A 19494-nucleotide genomic window follows, 5' to 3' on the forward strand; every position below is an offset into this window, starting at 1 on the left:
CCCCCTACTCCCTCCCTATATCTAACCCCTTTATCTGTTTGCTTCTCACCCATCACCACACATATCAGCCAGCTCTCCAAGTTCCCACTGCTCATTGTCTCTCTCATCTCTGTCTCCCACAACCTGTTTTTCCCTTTTGCTCCTTCTCTCCCTCTATTCCTCCTCCTTCCCACAGTGCACAGAGTGCCCTTGCCTGCTTCTCTGATTGCCTCATCCCACTGAGTAACTAGACTGGGGGCAGTGCAGGCCCCCAAAGAAACCAAAACATGAATTAAGGGACGAGGGCAACAGTATGTGAACAGCGCCTGGCTTTAAGGAGATTTCCTGACCCGTGGATTGGCAAGGGAGGGGAGGAAACTACGATCTTACTCTTGTCAATGTGTCTGCTTGTCCTCGAGTCTTGAGTGTGTGTTCATTCGTGCATGCAAGCCAGTCCCCGTAGATATCTCGCGAACAAAAGGATAATTGGAGAGAGCCGCAAAAATGGGATGATCACTTCCTGCAATATGAGAGGAGAGGAAAACAAAAGTGAGGGAATCAAGGAAAGAATGACATGTAAACCAGTCTGAATTGACAAGAACCCGCAGGAGAATCAAAGTAAGAAAATAAAGAAGGGAGAAACAGAAGGAGAGGGGCAAAAAGGAAGAAAGAGAGGGGAGCGAAATAGAAGGAATCTAAGTATGATCTGACAGACGAAATTCAGATGGGAGAAAGGAAAAGGGTTTGGGAAAGGCAAACGCGGAGGAGGAAGAAAGGAGAAGTGGCTCAAATGAAACAGCATGAATCCCCATCCATTTCAGCACTGGACAGCTCCACAGACAGCACTAGGCCAGTATAAATAGATTCCCTACTTTAGAGGCCCCGTCAACGCTCCAAAAAAGTGCTTTATGTGCTCAGAGCGGCTCCTGCCCCTAGAGAACAGTCACGCAGGTATCTGATGGTGCCTGATAACCATCTTCTCTCAGTTCCTCTCCGTTTGTTTTCTTAATTTAGGGAGCCTCCACGGTTCAATGACAGCACCACAGTGAGGAAAGAAGGTGTTTTTCTCCCAGATTCTCCGTCACGGCCATTCTTGCACTCTCAGGGAGACGATATGGCCTCAGGTCTGGGATCACATTACCCCTGCCTTAGATCCGGCATCACCAATCTTAAAACTGGAAATGATACCTCAGCACCAAAACCCATGCATCACTGAGCCTCATTTATATACGTTAGCTGCAGCCTCGCTTGCATACTTAAAAGTGCGGATGCATCTGTAAGCAATCTCCACAAATGCATGTAATCATATGACCGTGCATGCATGCCCTGCATCCGCCGGCCTGTTTCCACTGCAAGCAAGCATTAAGTAGCCTTGTGGGGAGGCTGTAATACAGCCTAATGCACCTGAGAGCCCTGAAATCTATAACCATCATCTACATCTTCCTGATATTACTGGAACCGTCTCTGTTACTGTTTCTGATAGCAATCTCCAGGGAGAGCTTTCCCCTCCACTGCTGTGGGGAGAGGAAGAGGAGAGCATGTGCGCATGGGAGAGATGCACCTCTCCCATTTCCTCAAGGTGATTCACCTTAATGCACGCTGAAATCAATGTGAAATTGAACTGAAAATTGAACTTTCAGCTCAGTAATGCGGAAGACATGTTGTTATTAAATCTTTTCCTGTAGCCGTGAAACCGGTTGACTGTTATTTGGAACGCCTGTGTGCGCTTGTTTTCAACACCATGGCACCATGGTGTCCTTGATGGAGGAAGCCCTTGCCATTGGTCCACTGGGGACAACCGGGACTCACATAGGGGTCTATAGAGCTCTACAGCTCGGTTCCGGAAGAAAAAAATATCCCATTCATTTTATGAATAGAGAATATCAGCCAATGCGGCTTATGGGTGTTTTTAACTGTTTAACCATCCAAGGTAGACTTACCACAAGCTTCAAGATTGTGAAATGATTTTATATGCTCCTGTAGAAGCCACAAGTCCGAATGATATCAACTGGGTTTAGAGAAAAACAATCAGGTGTAATAGCAAGGTCTTTGATTGGTGGAGCTCGCTGTAACCATGAGATGTTGATTGGATGGTTCAGCGTTGCATTACGTTTACCAAAAGAGTTCAAAGGGATGAAAATCACTACAACAAGGTTACATTCAAGAAGCTGTGCTGGAGGTGTCTTCATTGCTCTGTACCTCCAAGGCATCTGTTGGGCCCCTGCACCAACCACCTCCATGTGGCAGGACAGGTGATCTTCCAGGCCTCCCTGTAATCCTCCCCCCTCACTCATGAAAGTCACCACAGTTTTGATGCGTGCGTGCTCGCGTGCGTGGTGGTGGTTAGGGTGAAGGGGGATTTGTGCGCGACGAAGCCAGCTGGCACGAGTCGCCATGGTAACGCGCACCGGTTTCACGAAACCCGTCGGCGCTTAAGGGCAAGAAGGAGAGAGATGAATAAACTAATGAGATTATAAATTATTGTCGGTAAGGCTGAACAAGTCGGGGCATTTTTTTTTATAGCAGACTGCACACGCGGGCAACGTGAGGGGAAAGTTTATTGTCTGCGCCTCTTGTTGTGTCTTTCTGTGTAATGTGTTTATGATGAGGAACTTAAACAGCCTCCTTTTGGCGAGAGGAGTGGAGGAGGAGGATCCACCCCGAGCGCGCGTAATATGCGCCCCATGTGCACAAACCAGGAGCAGTTGCGCGCCGCCTTTTATTGCGCGATTAATTCTGGCGCCTCCGTCTCTCTCTCTTTTTTTTTCTCCCACCCTCCCCTCCCTCCCTCTCTTCCTCCATGAATTAGCCGGTTGTGTTGGAGATGAAGAGAGGATTCTCCATCATTACGCACGCCGAAAACTCCGCGCAACATCGCACGCCTGTCCAGCGGTGTGCGCGGTGCCGCAGCTCCCACGGGCTGCGCTGTGGAGAAGCGGTCCTGCATCCTAAAGCCAGCCTCTCTCTCTCTCTCTCTCTCTCTCTCTCTCGCTCTCTCTCGCTCTCTCTCTCTCTCTCTCTCCCTCACTCACTCTCTCCCTCACTCTCTCTCCCTCTTCTGGTTTTTATCCTCCACCTCATTGCAGTCTCATCACGTCCCCCCTCTTGCTCTGGCACCCCCCCCTCCCTCACCCCCGTCCATCCATCCGCCTCAGCCGCTACAGGAGGAGAGAGAGGGAGAGAGGAGTGCGGCTGAATGTGAACGACATGTCGACAGTCAGCCTCTAAAGTGTTTTCTCGGTCGTTCCTTAATTCTTTGGCGGCGGACAGAGTGAGTATTACCCGCATCCCTGCTCTGCTGAGCGTCGCTGCATGTGTGGATGTGAAGGAGCTGCTGGTGGGGGAGACACAGACAATGGGGAAAGCAATTGGATTGCGTTATACTCTGCCAAGGATTTTCATACATAGCCTGGTAAATGTCTTAATAGCTTCTGTTAATGACTAGACTGCCCTAATTGGTCATGCTTTAATTCTGCTAACTATCACAATTTGTCTGCTGTAATGTTGGAGAGGGGGCTAATTGATTTTCTTGGAGGGCTTTGGGCTATCCAGGCTGATATAGCCCCCCCAATACGTTTGATCAGTGATGCTGCTGCTGCTGCTGCTGCTGCTGCTGGTTGCCTGATAGTGCAGGTCTGTGCTGTGGGAGCAGGCAGGGGCCCATGATGTAAAAGCTTTGGTGAGACTGTGGGTTCGGACGGACGGAGAGAGAGAGAGAGAGAGAGCGAGAGGACGGAGAGAGGTAGACACTGGAATTATGTGACATGAATAATACGGCGAAGAATGAAGCAGTGACCGTCATCTGTGGCTCGCTTGCGTCAGTGTGTGGAGGTCTGAGGAGAGAGGGAAGAAAGAGAAGAAGAAAAACTCAAAAGAGTCAGAGAGAGTCAAGAAAAGACAGGAAGGAGGAGGAGAAGCCACACCTGTGTCAGGCCTGTTCTCAGATGGACATGAAGACAGACAGACAGACAGAGAGACGGATAGATTGGTGAATGGATAGATTGATAGATGGATGGATTTGAATTCTGCTGTGCTGTCACTAGTCAACACTCGAGTCCTCTCGGTTCTTGTTAACATAATGATGCACAGCAATGCCGACTGCTGACTAGTCCACTTGGCTGATTGGAAAAAGAGGCTCGACTGTTGACTGTGTTTCTTCTTGTTAAGGAGACATGGCCGTCCTACAAAGCAGATTCTAACAGGAGGGATCCTAGTGGTCTATCTGGAGTGTGTATTGATCTCATCATGTACGAGGGGGGGGCCTTCGGGCCCGGCGATAAACAATGCATTTCTTGGATGGAAATGAGGATCTACTGGGACATCTGAATGGCTTGTGTTTCTCGTTGTATTCCAATTTGTCAAACACCATCGAGCACGTTGGCCTAGATTGTCCTGCATTGCGCGTGTGAAGTGTACTTGCTCCTCACACTTTGATAAACGGGAGAATTTCCCTCGTCATACGTGGAAATAACATGTTCTCCTTCCTCTCACGCTTCTCCAGGATTGTCCAACAACTATCGCAGCATTTACGCCGGTCCTGTTACGAAATCACACACTCATCTACATCATGTGTCAAGCTACCTGTTCCTGCACTTGGCAGGCAATGAAGGCATACTTTTTGGATATGGTTTGACCTTTCTGCTCACACACTCACACACTCGCAGGCAACTTGGCTCCAGCACTGCTTCTCTGCGAGGCAGGCGTACATTGTGTGCAGGGCGAGAGGAGGGCTTTTGATGTAATCGATATCAGATTTCAGCGGTTTCACTCTGAGCTCTCGTCCTGAGTGGCAGCCCTGACTGACTTCTTAATGCTTATGCAATCCCAGTCCTCTCTCCGCACCTCACCCGTTTCCTCTCCCTTTGTACCACACTCTCTGCCCATTACTCTTCCTTTATCTGTCTGTCTCTCCTTTGCTCCTTTCCTTTTCGCTCCCCGTTCCCACTTCTCCTCCTCCTCCTCCTCTCGTTTCCACCTCTGCCTTCATCTCTCCCCGTCATAATCATCTCTGTGATTGCTCTTCCTCTCCCGGGCGGTGATGTTTTCACTGCTGCCTCCTTGTCTAACTCGCTGATGCCAGATTATTGCTGTATGATTACAGCTACCATACCATCATGATCATTATTGCATTTCGCGTGGCAGTGTTCAACAGTGTATGAGCAGGTCGAGATGCTTTATCCAATTTAGATCTCATTAAGACTTGAGAGGAAACATCCCCCATGCAAGACTCTATCAAGAATCTAAGCTGTTTTCCTTTTTCTTTTTTTTTGTTGTTTCCTGGACGACAGCAACTCAGTTCCCGTTCTGTTATTATTATTATTATTGCCGTGCCACTCTCATGAACATCATCATCATCTTCGTCAGCACAGCCACTGTCAGTTCACGCTCCTGCTCATCACCGAGCTGCCTCCACATCAGACCTTTTTTGAAAACGTTGACGAGTTTTGATTTGCAGCGACGCTTTCACTCCACTGTCATTATCACAGTAATGATTATGACGGGACTCGATGGCTGCTGATAACCCAACATATTCTGCTGATTTATAATACCCGGTTATTTTGTGCCTCATCCGTCTGTTGTCTGATTGCCATTCATCTTATTAAATGGAGCAGTTCATTAGACAGGAGCATTATGAATCTGATTTGAATTTACCCATATTCATATTGCATACATTAAAACAACACGTGCGTGACATTTCAGCTTCGCCGAACATTTGAGAATACAGATGAATATATTCATCAGAGCCCCCACCACCAGCACCCCCACCACCAGCACCACCTCCCTCCACTCGTCCAAAAAAGCCACTTTGAAAATGATAAAATGTGATTCACAGGTGAACTAGCCCACATGTTTTGCCTTTGTTATGGATTTTCAATGTCAGTATTTGAATATCTAATTCAAGAGCAACATTTTAGCAGCTGAGAGTTTGTTGTTTTTGCATCAGCATTTCTTGCTTTTGTGATTCCCTGTAAACCCGAAGCCTTGTTTCCCAGTGATAAATACATGTTATGTATGTTTCCCATGGTTCAGCTCGTATCGCTGCATATAGAGTGGCCTCCAGCCGGCCTTATACATCATTATTCCAATGGAATGTAATTCTTTCCCTGTGGCACTCCAGTCCGTGCGATTTAACTCTTATTTTCTGACTGCTTCAGTATGCTTGTGATGTATCATCAATCTGATTCATCCTGAACTGACTTTTTGCTGTTGCCTTCCTGGCTGCTTGCCCTCTTTTAACCATGTGTGTGCGTGTATCTGTGTGCAGTGCGGTGAAGGGCCGATGTCGGCCTGTAGCCCCAGGCTGCTGAGCTGAGAAGGAGAAGCAGGAGGATGCAGTGGGTCACTCTGGCAGTGGCCCTGGGGTGTGTGTGTCTGTCCTGGGCGTCGCACACCCCCACCCCTACCCCCACCTCCACACACACCCCTCTGGTGGACAACTCCGAGGAGGAAGTGGACGAGCCGTGCTTCGAGCCGTGCACGTGCGAGGTCAAAGAAGGCGTGCTGCACGTGCACTGTGACGGGCGGAGCTTCACTAATGTCACCCAGGTATCAATCACTCTCAACAATTACTCTCACGTGGAACTGCGCTGCACTTTATTGCATTTACATGATTAAAATACTCTCCAAGTCTAATATCCGCTCCTTAATGCGGCTTATGGGTGTTTTTAAGTGTTGAATGAATACGATAACTAATCAGACCTCTAATTAATCACTCAGGTGTCACAGTCGTGGGTCCGCCCTTTCAAACTCAACCTCCAGAGGAACTCTCTAAGGCGTCTCTATAGCAACGGGTTTCAGCACCTTGGCAACGCAGTGTCGATAAACCTCGGCAACAATGCACTCCAGGACATCCGAGTGGGAGCTTTCAACGGGCTGGCCAAACTAAGACGCCTGTACCTCCACGAGAACAAGCTGGAGGTCTTCAGAAACGACACCTTCGCTGGTTTAGAGGCTCTGGAATACCTCCAGGTAGGTTTGAGATCATAATCCCTCAGAAAGTTGCACAAGATTATAATAGATGGCTGTGACAGGAGCAGACAGTGGTTTGCAGGTGCAGGAATTATATGTGCGACACATTTTTGTCTTTCCTACCTCCAGGCCGACTACAACGTGATCAAACGAATTGACAGCGGCGCTCTGAGGTTCCTCTACAAGCTCCGGGTTCTCATCCTCAATGACAACCTGATCCCCATCTTGCCTGCTCATCTGTTCAGGTGACATCCCCATTATTTTACTGCAAAGCTTTTGAATTACGCCACGACTGATCTGTGTAAAATATCATTGTCAGACATAATTAGATGGTCTGTGCTGATGCTGAATTAGTGTTTCTGTTGCATATTATTTCTTATTATAAAAGACGGATTAATCATCAGATAAGCAGATTTCTCAGCAAAGGAACGTGTGAGCCAATGTTTTCTCTTACTATCACATTATCTAACCCACATTACTACCCCCCTCCTGCTGCACCAGATCTGTGTCTCTGACTCATCTGGACCTGCGGGGAAACCGTCTGAAGAGCTTGGCATATGCTGGGACCCTGGAGTATGTTGGTCGCTCCCTGATGGAGCTACAGCTGGAGGAGAATCCTTGGAACTGTGGCTGTGAGGCCGTTCAGCTTCAGCAGTGGCTGGGTCAGATCCCCTACACGGCTGTTGTTGGGGACGTTACATGCGAGTATCCCTTCCACCTTCACGGCAAGGACCTGAGGGAAATTCCCCGCAAGGCGCTGTGTGCCGACCTGCCGGACAAAGAGCTACAATCAGAGGGGGGTGTTTCCACGGCAGGGTCGCACCCCCGTCATTCGCCCCCTATCTCTAAACCCAACGCCCACCCAGGGCGAGTCAGGCCCACTAAACCCTCCTCTATGGTGCACGGCTCCCGCCAAAACACTCACACCTCCTCCACATCTTCGTCCTCCTCCTCAGCAGAGCGCAAAGACAGAGAGAGGCACCTGAGGCCGACGAAAAGGCCCCGACCCTCCAGAACATCTCCCACTCCTCGCAGTCTGATGCCCAACCATAATCCCCCCGTGGCCGGCTACCAAACACGACCCCCCATCCCAATAATCTGTCCCCTGGGCTGCACTTGCAACCTGCACATCACAGACCTCGGCCTGACTGTTAACTGCAAGGAGAACGGCTTCCTCAACGTGTCCCAGCTCACACCTCGGCCCCTCAACGGCCGCAAGCTCTACCTGAGTGGAAATTTAATTCAGAGGATCTACCGCACAGACTTCTGGAATTTCTCCAGTCTCGACCTGCTTCACCTGGGGGACAACCGCATCTCTTACCTGCAGGAGGGGGCCTTCTCCAGCCTGACAAGCCTGAGGAGCCTCTACCTGAATGGCAACAACCTGGAGAGGCTCAGCCCCCACGTATTCCTGGGGCTGCAGAATCTTAGGTAGGATTTTTTTATTTTTTTTGCTTTGGGATCACTCACAGCATTTCAAGCACTTTGCCCTCGCTGCACTTCAAACACATTCATTAACCGAAACCACATGTCAGCAAAGGTATTTAGACATTTGTTTATAAGTATGTGGGAATTATTTTCTCTGTAATGGTGACACAGCGCAGAGCAGAACATTTTGATTACCATTATGCTGGAGTTTGATTGAAATGAAAGGTGCCCATTCTCTGCCAGGATTGTCATTTGTTAGTCACACCACCTGATTCCGCTGAAGTGAAGTGTCAGCCTGGTATGAGTGACAACGTGAGAATTAATGTGTTTTTGTATTTGCATACAGAGGTGTTGATAAGGCAGTGAGACGTCTGGGTGATGCCAGGAATTAGCATTTATGAGAAGGGCTTATTATAAAAAAAAAAAAAACACGTAGGAAAGATGCATATGTATCATTGTCAGATTAAGCTGATGAAAATAATTCCTCGGCAAATAATGTACACAGCTAATATCTACAGTGAGCTATTGTATTTATTCGGTTAATTAAAGTAAACTTTCATCCTTTTCTTATATATAGAATAAAAAGGTTTGTGTCATAGTATCTTCATATTCAGCACATCTTCTACTCTTTAGCTTTCAGCTCTTTATTTAAAGATCAGAAAATTTGGAGCCCTGTTAATTTGACTATAAATCAATAATAAAGATCCTCTCAGGACGTCCAAAAAGTTTTCCTCTTAACCTCTCGTTAGCCTTTGTCAGTGACTCTAGGGCGGGTGAGCCTCTGCGGATTTCTATTATTGAAAAACACTTTAAAAATGCAAAGGACTTTAAATTTAACATGATGATCAGGCATGTCAAGGCAAGTGTAAGTAGTCATCAGTGTTAAATTACACAATATCATTTGATACTGATCGTCTAATCAGCTGTGAACAGGGAAGGTTGCAGATTAAATCAAATCTCTGTTATGACTTGATGTAATTACCGTGCTGTGGTGCAGGAGAGGTAAATAACCTGCACAATATTTCAAAATAAAATGATTCAAAAGGAATTCACCCTGTGCTCTAATCAAAATAATAATGTTTTTGGTACCAAGCTGAGACAAAGACAGACGATCGTATTGACTTGTTGTGATCTAATGCAGTGGTTTACTTATTTGTCCTCTTTTCACCATCCTCCATCATCAGTGTCTTGGCGCTCTAACACTGTCCTCTCCTTTATTTTAGGTACCTTTATTTTGAGTACAATGAGATCAGCGAGGTAGATCCCGGGACACTTGACTCCATGCCGTCCCTCCAGCTGTTGTTCCTCAATGCCAACCTGCTGCGGAGCCTCCCTCTTGGCGTGTTCTCAGGAGTTAATCTCGCTCGTCTCAATCTGAGAAACAATCACCTTCTGCTGCTTCCTATGGAGGGCGTGCTGGAGCACCTCACCGGACTGGTACAGGTCGGTGCAAACATAAAACTGTATTTACTTAATGACTGAGGAAATGTTTGCATGTAATATGTATGTAAATGAGTCAGAACAACTGTATTGGGCCAGTTTTGTAGAAATATTATTTGTGTGTGTGTGTGTGTGTGGAGAGTTGTGTATTTGTATCTCAACCTGCGTTTGCGTAATCCGATTTCTAAATGTGCACTGAGATTCTACAAATGTGTACAGTAATCTGCAAATGTGTATTCAGAATCCTTGTGTGTTTACAAACCTACGCATACGCAGATTGAAATGCAATTATTTGGCCTGGTGTGCATGTGTGTGTTTGTGGAGAGTTGTTTAACTGTATCTTCTGTACGTCTGTGTAATCAGACGTACGGATTCTGAATACACATTTACAAGTTGCTGTACGTGTACTCAAATCTCAGTACACATTTGCAGATTCTTTTACACGTTTAGAAATTTGATTACGCACACTTGGATTGGCATACAGTTGCACACACACACACACACACACACACACACAAATAATGTAGCTACAATATTAGGCCAAAAAACGTTTTGTTAGTATTTCGTTGAGCAACAATGGCAGAGTGAAAAATTTTGATTATTGAATTGGAATACCCCCATTGACTTACTTAATGAATAAAAAAAAAAACATAATTATTTCATTTGTCATTGCTGAGACCATATATTTTCACAGCTTGATGAAATAAACAAAACGAGCTGAAATCTTGGCAAAAGACAAACCTGCATTTAAAACTTCTGGCAGCCCCTGATCTCCTGGTCTCTGGCACAGCTGCAGTTTCCTCCATCATCTGCGTCGTCTGTTGTTTTGAGAGCTCCTCTGTGGCATGTGGGACTCTGCTTGTGCCCCAGGTATTCTAATTGGAAAATTGCAATTGTCTCGATTTGCATAAGTGGTCTTAATAAATCACCGGCTAAAGCGGGGAAAGCTGAACCCCTCAAGTTTTTCCGAGCATGCTTAGACTGCACAGTATGTATTAAATTCACTGTTTGTGTTTGGCCTCACCTCGCACATTTAACTGCAGCATTATGAGGCTGGTTGCTGTGCACAATGCCACTGATAACGGCCGAACCCGAGATATTACATTTATTTTCATCCTGCCTCCTCTCACTTCAGCACATTTAGTGTACCAGGCTTTTCTTAGACAGCCCGAGTAGAATGAGGAAAGGTGGGTGTGTGGATTAGCCCGAACGTCATTGTGAATTTCCGTTTTTGCTCCGTGAAAAATTCCTGATCCTAGCTAGTGTGGGTTTCTAAATATTTGCTCGAGGGAAGATCGACGGTGGTTTATGGAGCCGGAGGAACCACGTGGAGACGGATAATGGTTATGTGCTGTTCTACGCCTCTGATGTCTATGAGCATTACAGCATTCACCAAATGGAAGAACACTGTGGGCCATATTCATAAAGCCCAGCAGTATCACCATTGTAGTGCTCAGAATCTGCGGCACAGTAATTGAATTCATTCATTTACCTGGGTTGTTAGTACACTGACAAAGCCACATTAGCGCTGCCCATGGACGGCAGAAAAATAATGTGACACTGATATCACCTGTTGACTTACTGCTGGCCTGTGTGAAGCTCGGTAAGTGGGATTTCTGGGCGCTGGCGTATGTTTTTGGAGCCAGTGTTTGCACAGTAGAAATCAAAGGGTAACACAGATGGAAGCAGGGTGAAGCTCGCAGCTGCTGTAAAAAACAGTCCATTTTGATAATCACAAAGCAGCAGCATGTATAGCTTAGAGTCACTGTCACAATCAAGGACGGGATTATACAGTTACACCCACTTACGTACATGCACTGGTATTTTTGGGGGAAAAATCCCTCCTTGATGTCTCCTTTATTTAAAAAAAAGAGGAGAAAATTATAATTTGTATGCTATAATTCCTAATAACAACCGGAAATAGGTTATAAAATTAAGTTAAAGTGAATCGGCATCTGAGAGGATGCCAGAAATATGTGCAGTGCAGGGATGCATGTCTTTCTCGGTACATAAAAACGTGCAGTTTGGCAGCACCTGCTCGTTATTACAGTGAATAAATTTGCCCACAGGAACATTTCACCTTGAGAGATGTCGGATAGAAAACAATGCACACTTGGTGAAGATAGATGGAAATAATACATTATACACCAGGGTCTGGTTAGACAGGAAAACCATTGCATTGAATGTCAAACATCTATGATGGATTTTACTTGACTCTATTACTACTACCTCTACTACCAAGACTACTACTACTACTACATTAACCAGTGTGCACTGCAGTTCGATTCTGATATCTGGGGTCTTCAGTAGTCTACATGTACAAATAAAGCACAGTGCAATCTTTGGAAATATGTATTTATTATGTTAGAGATTAAGATAAGAAGACCAATTAGAACTAGAGTCTTAAACTAGAGTCGGCAGTAAATTAGCTTAGCTTAGCATAAATAATGTGGCGATTGACGACAAAGTACTAAGACCAACAAATACCAAGATGAATACCCCTCTAATATCTGTACACTTTTATATGAAGTAACAGTGAGCAATACATTAGCTTAGCTTAGCATAAATACTGAGGATAATGAATATTAAACTTATAACTTTTTATAGTATAGTGTACAGAAATAAGAAGGGTATTGGTCTTCGTATTCTTTTGTCTGTTAGCTTAGCATAAATACTGTGGCCAATAAGTACTATATACTACACCAACAAATATTATTATCATTTACTGTTCTACTTCCTAATGATAGTGAATTTTAAAGATTGTAAAGAGTTGTGGTGCAGGTGCAGATTGGTCGACTACCCAGTTGCTAGGATGATCAAATGTTTTTTTCCGTTGACCATTAACACGGGCCACGTGAATCGCATTAACATTGATTCAGTCTGAAAACTCAGCTGAGAGTCGGGTAATAGACTTGATTATAACCGTTAACATCTTACCAGATCAAATCTAATTCAATATAACACTTTGCTCAGGCCATTGTGTTCAGCTGACTGTTCCACATGCTACGTAGAAAAAACCTATTTTTTAACACTATACAGTATAAACTGCTGGATGTGTTTATGCAGTGGAAACTCTTGAGATCCTTTTGCAATATAAACAGTTGATATTTCACCGCACAGCAAACACAAGACCCCCACAGGTGTTTTAAACATAAATATAGTATCTCGATAAAAGCCTCTAAAAGTACTAAGCTTCTGACTGTTCTGCCCGTCCCCTGGGAAACACACACATTTCCTTTTTTAGGACAGGAAATAGACCTTTGTTCTATCGACTGTCTGTCTCAGTACTTCAGATTTACCATTAAATGCCAATGAAGCCATTTTCACTGGCTGTACAGTAAGATTATTTTCCCCTGCAAAATGAAAGGCAGGATTTTCCTACCACTCAGAGGGAGGAGTAATTGTGTGTTAATAACCACTTCCATTCAGTTCACTGTAGGGGTGGATGATATGGCGTGACATAATTAGTATTAGATTTATTATTGCAGTGTTATTTCAGTATGTTAATGTTTACTTAAGTACTTCTATTTGCACTGTTGAAAGTTAATTGCATTATTACCCAACTAGGTCAAAAGTTTATATTGCAGTTTTTACAGGGACAATATTTTACAAAAATATTAGTTAGTAGCATTTATTCAATCATGAAATGTGAAGAAACAAAATTTGGGTATGAGAACGTTTTAAGATTAAGTTTCCTTTATTGTGTCCGTGGGAGAAATTTGCATCAAACCAGACATTGAGTAAAAACATTAAATACGATAAATACATTAAATTAAGGCCTAACATTTGCCTGAGATAAACAACTAAGCAGTTTAGTTACAGAACATTCGCACTGTTAATTAATTTGCTAGATTTCCCTTGTACAGACATAAGCTGCTTTCACACATCCACTGAACTCCAGAGATTCTCCGCACCTTCTCCAGAGGAGGTGCACGTGGGAAGGGAAGTTGCCCGAGTGGGAGCCAGTGTGTGTAAACTGTGTAAAAAGATGATACATGTCCACATACTACATGTACACATGCCATGTTTACCACATACATTTCAAACAGAAAATCCATATATCTAATGCAGCGGCATTAAAAGTCAATGTTTGTTTTTCCCCTCAGAATAAAAGATCAAGGGAGTTTTTTCCTCTACTCTCATAATGTTGCACTGATGTTCAGCGATCACACAGAGGCAGAGATGCCAATTTCTGCTCTAACAATGACCTCACTGGACCAGGAACACTTGCTCTCTGCTCTCTGCTATTACCACCGCTCCCTCTCCACCCACATGAAACACAGACCTATGGATTGAACAAGTTCATGCCCTTTCTCGAGGGGTTACTGAAGTCACTCCGGGAAATATGATAACTCACTATCTGAGGCAGAAGTTGACGATGCATGCAAAGGGGAGGGGGACTTCACTATGAAAGTAAATTATGACACTTCAAAAGAAAGAAGTGGAATGCACTCCCCCCCCACAGACTGATGGAGAGAAGTACATGAATGAATTTCCATTGACGCACCTCACTGGCCTTGTGTGTATAACATGATACCTTTACTGTAGCCATGAAGTAAGTTTTCCAATATACACAGTTTGGCACGTTCTTCAAATGCACTCTTTTCATTTTCGCTCTGTGCACTATTCAAAAGACTATGAAACGCATGCATCAGTATGGAGAAGGCTTGGCAAGCTGATGCTCAGGGGCGGCACGTCACCAGAGGCTACAGCAGAATCCCTGCACCACAACTTCCCAAAAAACCTGCTTATATTGACTCTGTTCCTGTGAGTTAACTGGAACAATTGTAATGACTGACAGGATGTTGCTGTTTTGGCAGCAGTTTTTAGTCGCGTGGCTCACGGAGAACATCCTTACTTTCTCCCTTAATGGGATTTTCTTTATGGCTCCCCAGTAAGTGTTGGACTGTTATTGTTTGATCTTTGATCGGTAGTCATAGGGATAAAAACCCACAAGAGAAAATTAACTCTTCTTTGGGTAAATGTGGCGGTTTCCAATAAAAAAAAAAAACAAAGCTATTTTTTTTAAGTCAGACTAAAAATATTTTCTGGCGAAGGAAATTCCAAAGTGTGTTTTGAATGAATTTCTTCAAATATGCAGCATCAAACGAGTGAATGCTGCAGTCGGATCTGTAACATCTGAGTCGTGCTGGAATGTGGAATGAATTTACTGAAAGCCTCGTAATAAAATCTATATAATGGGGTCATGCTCTTGCATTTCCGCTGCGACTAGCACCTGTCGGGCTGGCGCCTATAATTTCGCTCTACAACACCGCGCTGATTGACAAGTTGACGGCAAATCACACATCGGGGTGACCAGGCGTATAAATTGTAAACCGAGTTGGACATGTAAGACAGATGGTTTCAAAAGAGAAAAGAGGATAAAGCCCCTGGATCTGCGTGAAAACAAAACAATTCATGGGAATGAAATGCTTCAGGAATTCCAAGCAGATGTAAGACTGTGGTTATGTTATGAGACTTCAAAACAAGCTGACATTTTAGTCATGGAGTGTTTATTTAAAATGTCACCTGGTTTATTAATGTTCATTCATGCCACATTATGGCCCAGATGTCACAATAATACAGAAACCTGCAACGCTGCACTTTTCAGAGAACCTTTAATACAACGGAGTCAAAACTGCAGCTGAGTTGTTGTTTCCACTCCTGTTATTTCATTATGGGAGCCACACGGAAAAAAAACCCCACAGTGGGCCAACTTCAATAAAGTGAAGGAGCATCCTGTTGTTCCGTGTGAGGCATGGGGAAGTGTTCGCACCATGGCTCCCGCAACAGCAATGCTGAATCATCTCGTAGAGCATCCATCTATTCCTGCATGCCAGGGAGACAGTCTAACCAAATTAGCATGACAGCATTCGTGCAGGCTCGTTGGAAGTGTGACAAAGAGAATATCGGCTTTCATTGCCAGTGTCATTGCTAAAGATACGGAATGGATCAGTTCTGCAGACAATACGACGTGATGTAAGTGATTCCCTTTGTGCATAATCTGCTTTAGCCCCCTTTTTTTTTTTCAAGTGCGGCAAAGTGAATATTTGAGTTTGTTTTAGGACACGCGATCAATATGGCAGCGAATGAAATGGATTTATGCGCACACCTATTGGATTACGGCACAGGGGAGCGTTGCATCACATCCCGTCTATTGTTAAAAACAAGGAATGCTCTCTCATGCTCGTCGCACAAAACCCTGCCGGTGAGTTTTGTGAATAACCACTTATGTAAACTCTGAGTGGTCTTTATTGTAAACTGAAATAATCCTGTAACCTGCTGTAGTGCGTGTGTGAACAGCTTTTAACAGGAGCACTTGTGGGTGGGACGAGTTGAATTGGTCACGGCTCATATTGCTGCGTATCACGGAAAATATATCACGCTTGTGCGCAGCCATTCAGTAAATGTAAGCACTTCGATGTGCTGATGACCCTATAATGGCATTATTTACATTAATCAGTGCTATTCAACCCTTGCATATTTAACAGAAATCATTTAAAGACACTAGGCACTGTTGAGAGCGGCACTCTGTTATGCAAATGCTGGTATTGTTGCTGGTGAGAGAAAAGGTGGCAGAGGGATGATCATTTTTCTTGTTGTCATCTTATTAGAGTGTGAGCTACTGGCCTATTCTTCAACGCTGCAGACATTTAAAGTTACTTATACACATCATGAGCATTTCAGAAAAATTATCTATTTTTGTTTACATTGCACAAAGTGATTCATGGATTTGCATTGCATGGCAGACCAGTAATTAGTGTTCTGTTACACGATGACAATGCGCTGTGGTGTTGTGTATTTCTCCAGGTGGACCTGCAGCAGAACCCGTGGGAGTGTAACTGTGAAGCAGCTCCACTGAAGCGGTGGCTGGAGGGGCTCAGCGCGGTTGTGGTGGTGGGAGAGGTGGTCTGCCATTCCCCGGAAAAGACCAAAGGCGTAGACCTGCGCTCCCTCTCCATGGAGCTGCTCTGCCCTGAGCTGGAGCCCCAGGAGGACCAGGACCCGGAGGAGCACACAGCCACCTCCACAGCTGCAGACAGGGGTGTATCGGTTGGCTACCCCGGCTCCGGGCTGGGCCCCCTGATCCCTCCGGGGAAGGATTCAATCCCTCTCTCGGTGTTGGTACTCAGCCTGCTGGTGTTGTTTGTCTCTGCGTTCTTCGCGGCAGCGGCACTAATCGCCTACGCCCTAAGGAGGAGGGACAAGCTGCCGTTCCGTCGCCAGGGAGAGGTGGATTTGGCCGGCATCCAGATGGAGTGTGGCATCTTCACTGAGCAGACGCACCACCATCACCACCACCACCACCACGGCCTCCCAGAGACGCCGCCCCTTCCTCCACCGGAACACAATCACGTCTACGACATAATCTTGCCCCCTGAGGCTGCATCGAAAGGTCCCGACCCCACCGCAGCTTCGCACATGTGTAGCAAACCCATCTACAAAGAGGAACAGGACGCCGCGGTGAAACAACGACCACGGCAGCAACAGACATTTGCAGCCTCCAAAGAGAGCGAGGGAGGATACTGCTCTGCAGCAGAGAAGGAGAGGAACTGGTCTCTGGAGGTGTCCTCATCACCCATCAACACTGTTACAGGAGCAATGGGACCGCTCCCCGGCCTTCATGGCAACGGCATCCTCTGCCCCACGGTGATAGACAGCCAAGGCCCCACCCCTAAAGTCGAACTGGTGGACTGCCTCTTCAGACTCCCCGCCCCAGAGTTCAGAGAGCTGCCAGATAGGTACGCGAGGCCGCCGCCCCGCTACCCCCACCCCCAAGACTCTAAACAGGACACCAGACCCGACCAAATGCTCGTGGTCACCACCCTCAGCTCCACGTCGGGCGGCGGTAACAGCAGCCAGAGCGAGCAGGGTGCGGGAGAGCAGAGAGCCAGACTGAGGACCACACCGGACTACATGGAGGTGCTGGACCGCTCGTACCAGTTCTAACACTCCTCCCCCCTCTCCCTCTCCCCCTCCCTCCTACTCTTCCTGCTACCCCTTTCCTCTCGTCTCCTCATCATCCCCCTCTCGGGTGATGAATCATCCAGTAACAATGACTTCTGTACAGAGGCTGGCATGACTTTGAGAGGAGCCTGTGGGGGAGCAGGACTACACTACACACCATGTTTATTCCTGGATAACGAGCTGAGGTCAGTTTTTCTATTCCCCCCCCCACTACCGGCATATAGGATTGGCAAGGATTTGCTGATCCCAGATCTCAGCCTGGAGGCAAAACCTCCGCTGCAGCTACTCCAGTATTTTTTTTCCTCCATTACACCTCACGATCGCAAAAGAACCAAGGCTCTGTTTTTTCCACTCAGTGCCACGCTGAGCAGGAGACAGCGCGGTGGTGGGCGTTTATGTTCATATTATCACTCTCAGAAGACCTGCGTGGAGGTGAAAACACACCAGGTCTGTGCAACATCAAACACAGAGTCACAAACTGTGACAGTCGGAAGGTGCGGAGCGAGCCGGGCGGACACTTGAGATGGAGACACGACGCGAGAGGGAGAGAAATTACTGAAAAACAGCCAAGTGCCTTAGCAATGAACAGCCAGCAGTGTGGTCAATGCTTATTTTTCTATGAATACAGATCTATTTATCTAAACAAAGAGGTTTGACTACCAACGGATGGGACGCTGATGGACGACTGAGACTAAAACCAATCAAAGGCGCCGAATAATTGCATTCCCTGGATGAGCCAAAAATAATAATATACCCAGTCAATATTGGAGTTGTTTGTATGCAGTTCAGTTCATTTTCATCTCATCCAGTTAACTTAAGTTGCTTATCCAGTGGAATGTCTTCGGAGCTAGATTCCAGAGGGACTTATCAGTGAATGGTTGGTTGCTGTGCGATATCACCAGGGGGAAAAAAGAGGCGTCTGGTTTTATGGAAGAGAGGATAGAGAAATGATAATTATTTTTTGAATGCAAGACAAAACAAAGGAAGGCTGTCACACAAAAAGACACTGTGGCGATGGATGCATTTTTGATTTCTTGATCAGCTAGACTTAATGGGGCCACGAGGACCTCTACACCATGTTTTCTTTCATCGGAAAAGAGCATCGAGGTTATTGTATTGATTTTTAAATATTTCTCAGAGGAAAGTTGAATGGCAAAAAAGGAAAAAAAAAAACAGGACACGAAGGCATTTTTTTTTTTTTTTGTCGAAAAAAGAAAAAAGACAGACACTTCTATCCACTTATCGATTATCTTTTACGGAGGTACCTTTTTATGCTTTCATCTCCTACCAATAGTAGAGGCAGTTGTGAATATATTTATTCTAAGTTTTTGCGTGTTGAAGCTCTCCTGTAAGGGATCATGTTATATTAATGTATAGGATGATTCTGCATCTGGTTCAGCCTTCTTACCGCCGACCCACGAAATACAATAAAGGGTGCTACGTAAAAACCTTGCGATGGCAGCTGCTATGTGACACACACACACACACACACACACACACACACACACACACACACACACACACACACACACACACACACACACACACACGCCCTGACCCCCATAAATTCACACTCACTCTCTGCGTCTCTGTTGCTTTAATGGTGCATGAAAGAAACAGCTCGAGGTATGCTAAGCCTGTAAGCTTGTCCACGCAGCGTGTTGGAGAGATCAGATGAGAGTTGAGCAAAGCTGAGCGCCTGCAGGGTTC

At 45.6% G+C, this 19494-nt stretch overlaps 1 protein-coding gene across 1 annotated transcript; it reads left to right on the forward strand.

The window, feature by feature from the left end:
- The first annotated feature begins 2857 nt into the window (after window positions 1-2857).
- LOC118115973 (SLIT and NTRK-like protein 3) lies at window positions 2858-19232 on the forward strand. The gene is made up of 7 exons (XM_035167238.2): window positions 2858-3250; window positions 6245-6525; window positions 6697-6948; window positions 7078-7193; window positions 7450-8379; window positions 9600-9819; window positions 16627-19232. Exons 2-7 carry the CDS (start codon window positions 6310-6312, stop codon window positions 17764-17766), a joined length of 2874 nt encoding a protein of 957 aa, XP_035023129.1. The 5' UTR covers window positions 2858-3250; window positions 6245-6309; the 3' UTR covers window positions 17767-19232.
- The last annotated feature ends 262 nt before the right edge of the window (window positions 19233-19494 follow it).

Source organism: Hippoglossus stenolepis, chromosome 10 (assembly GCF_022539355.2).
Source record: "Hippoglossus stenolepis isolate QCI-W04-F060 chromosome 10, HSTE1.2, whole genome shotgun sequence".
Lineage (NCBI taxonomy): Eukaryota > Metazoa > Chordata > Actinopteri > Pleuronectiformes > Pleuronectidae > Hippoglossus > Hippoglossus stenolepis.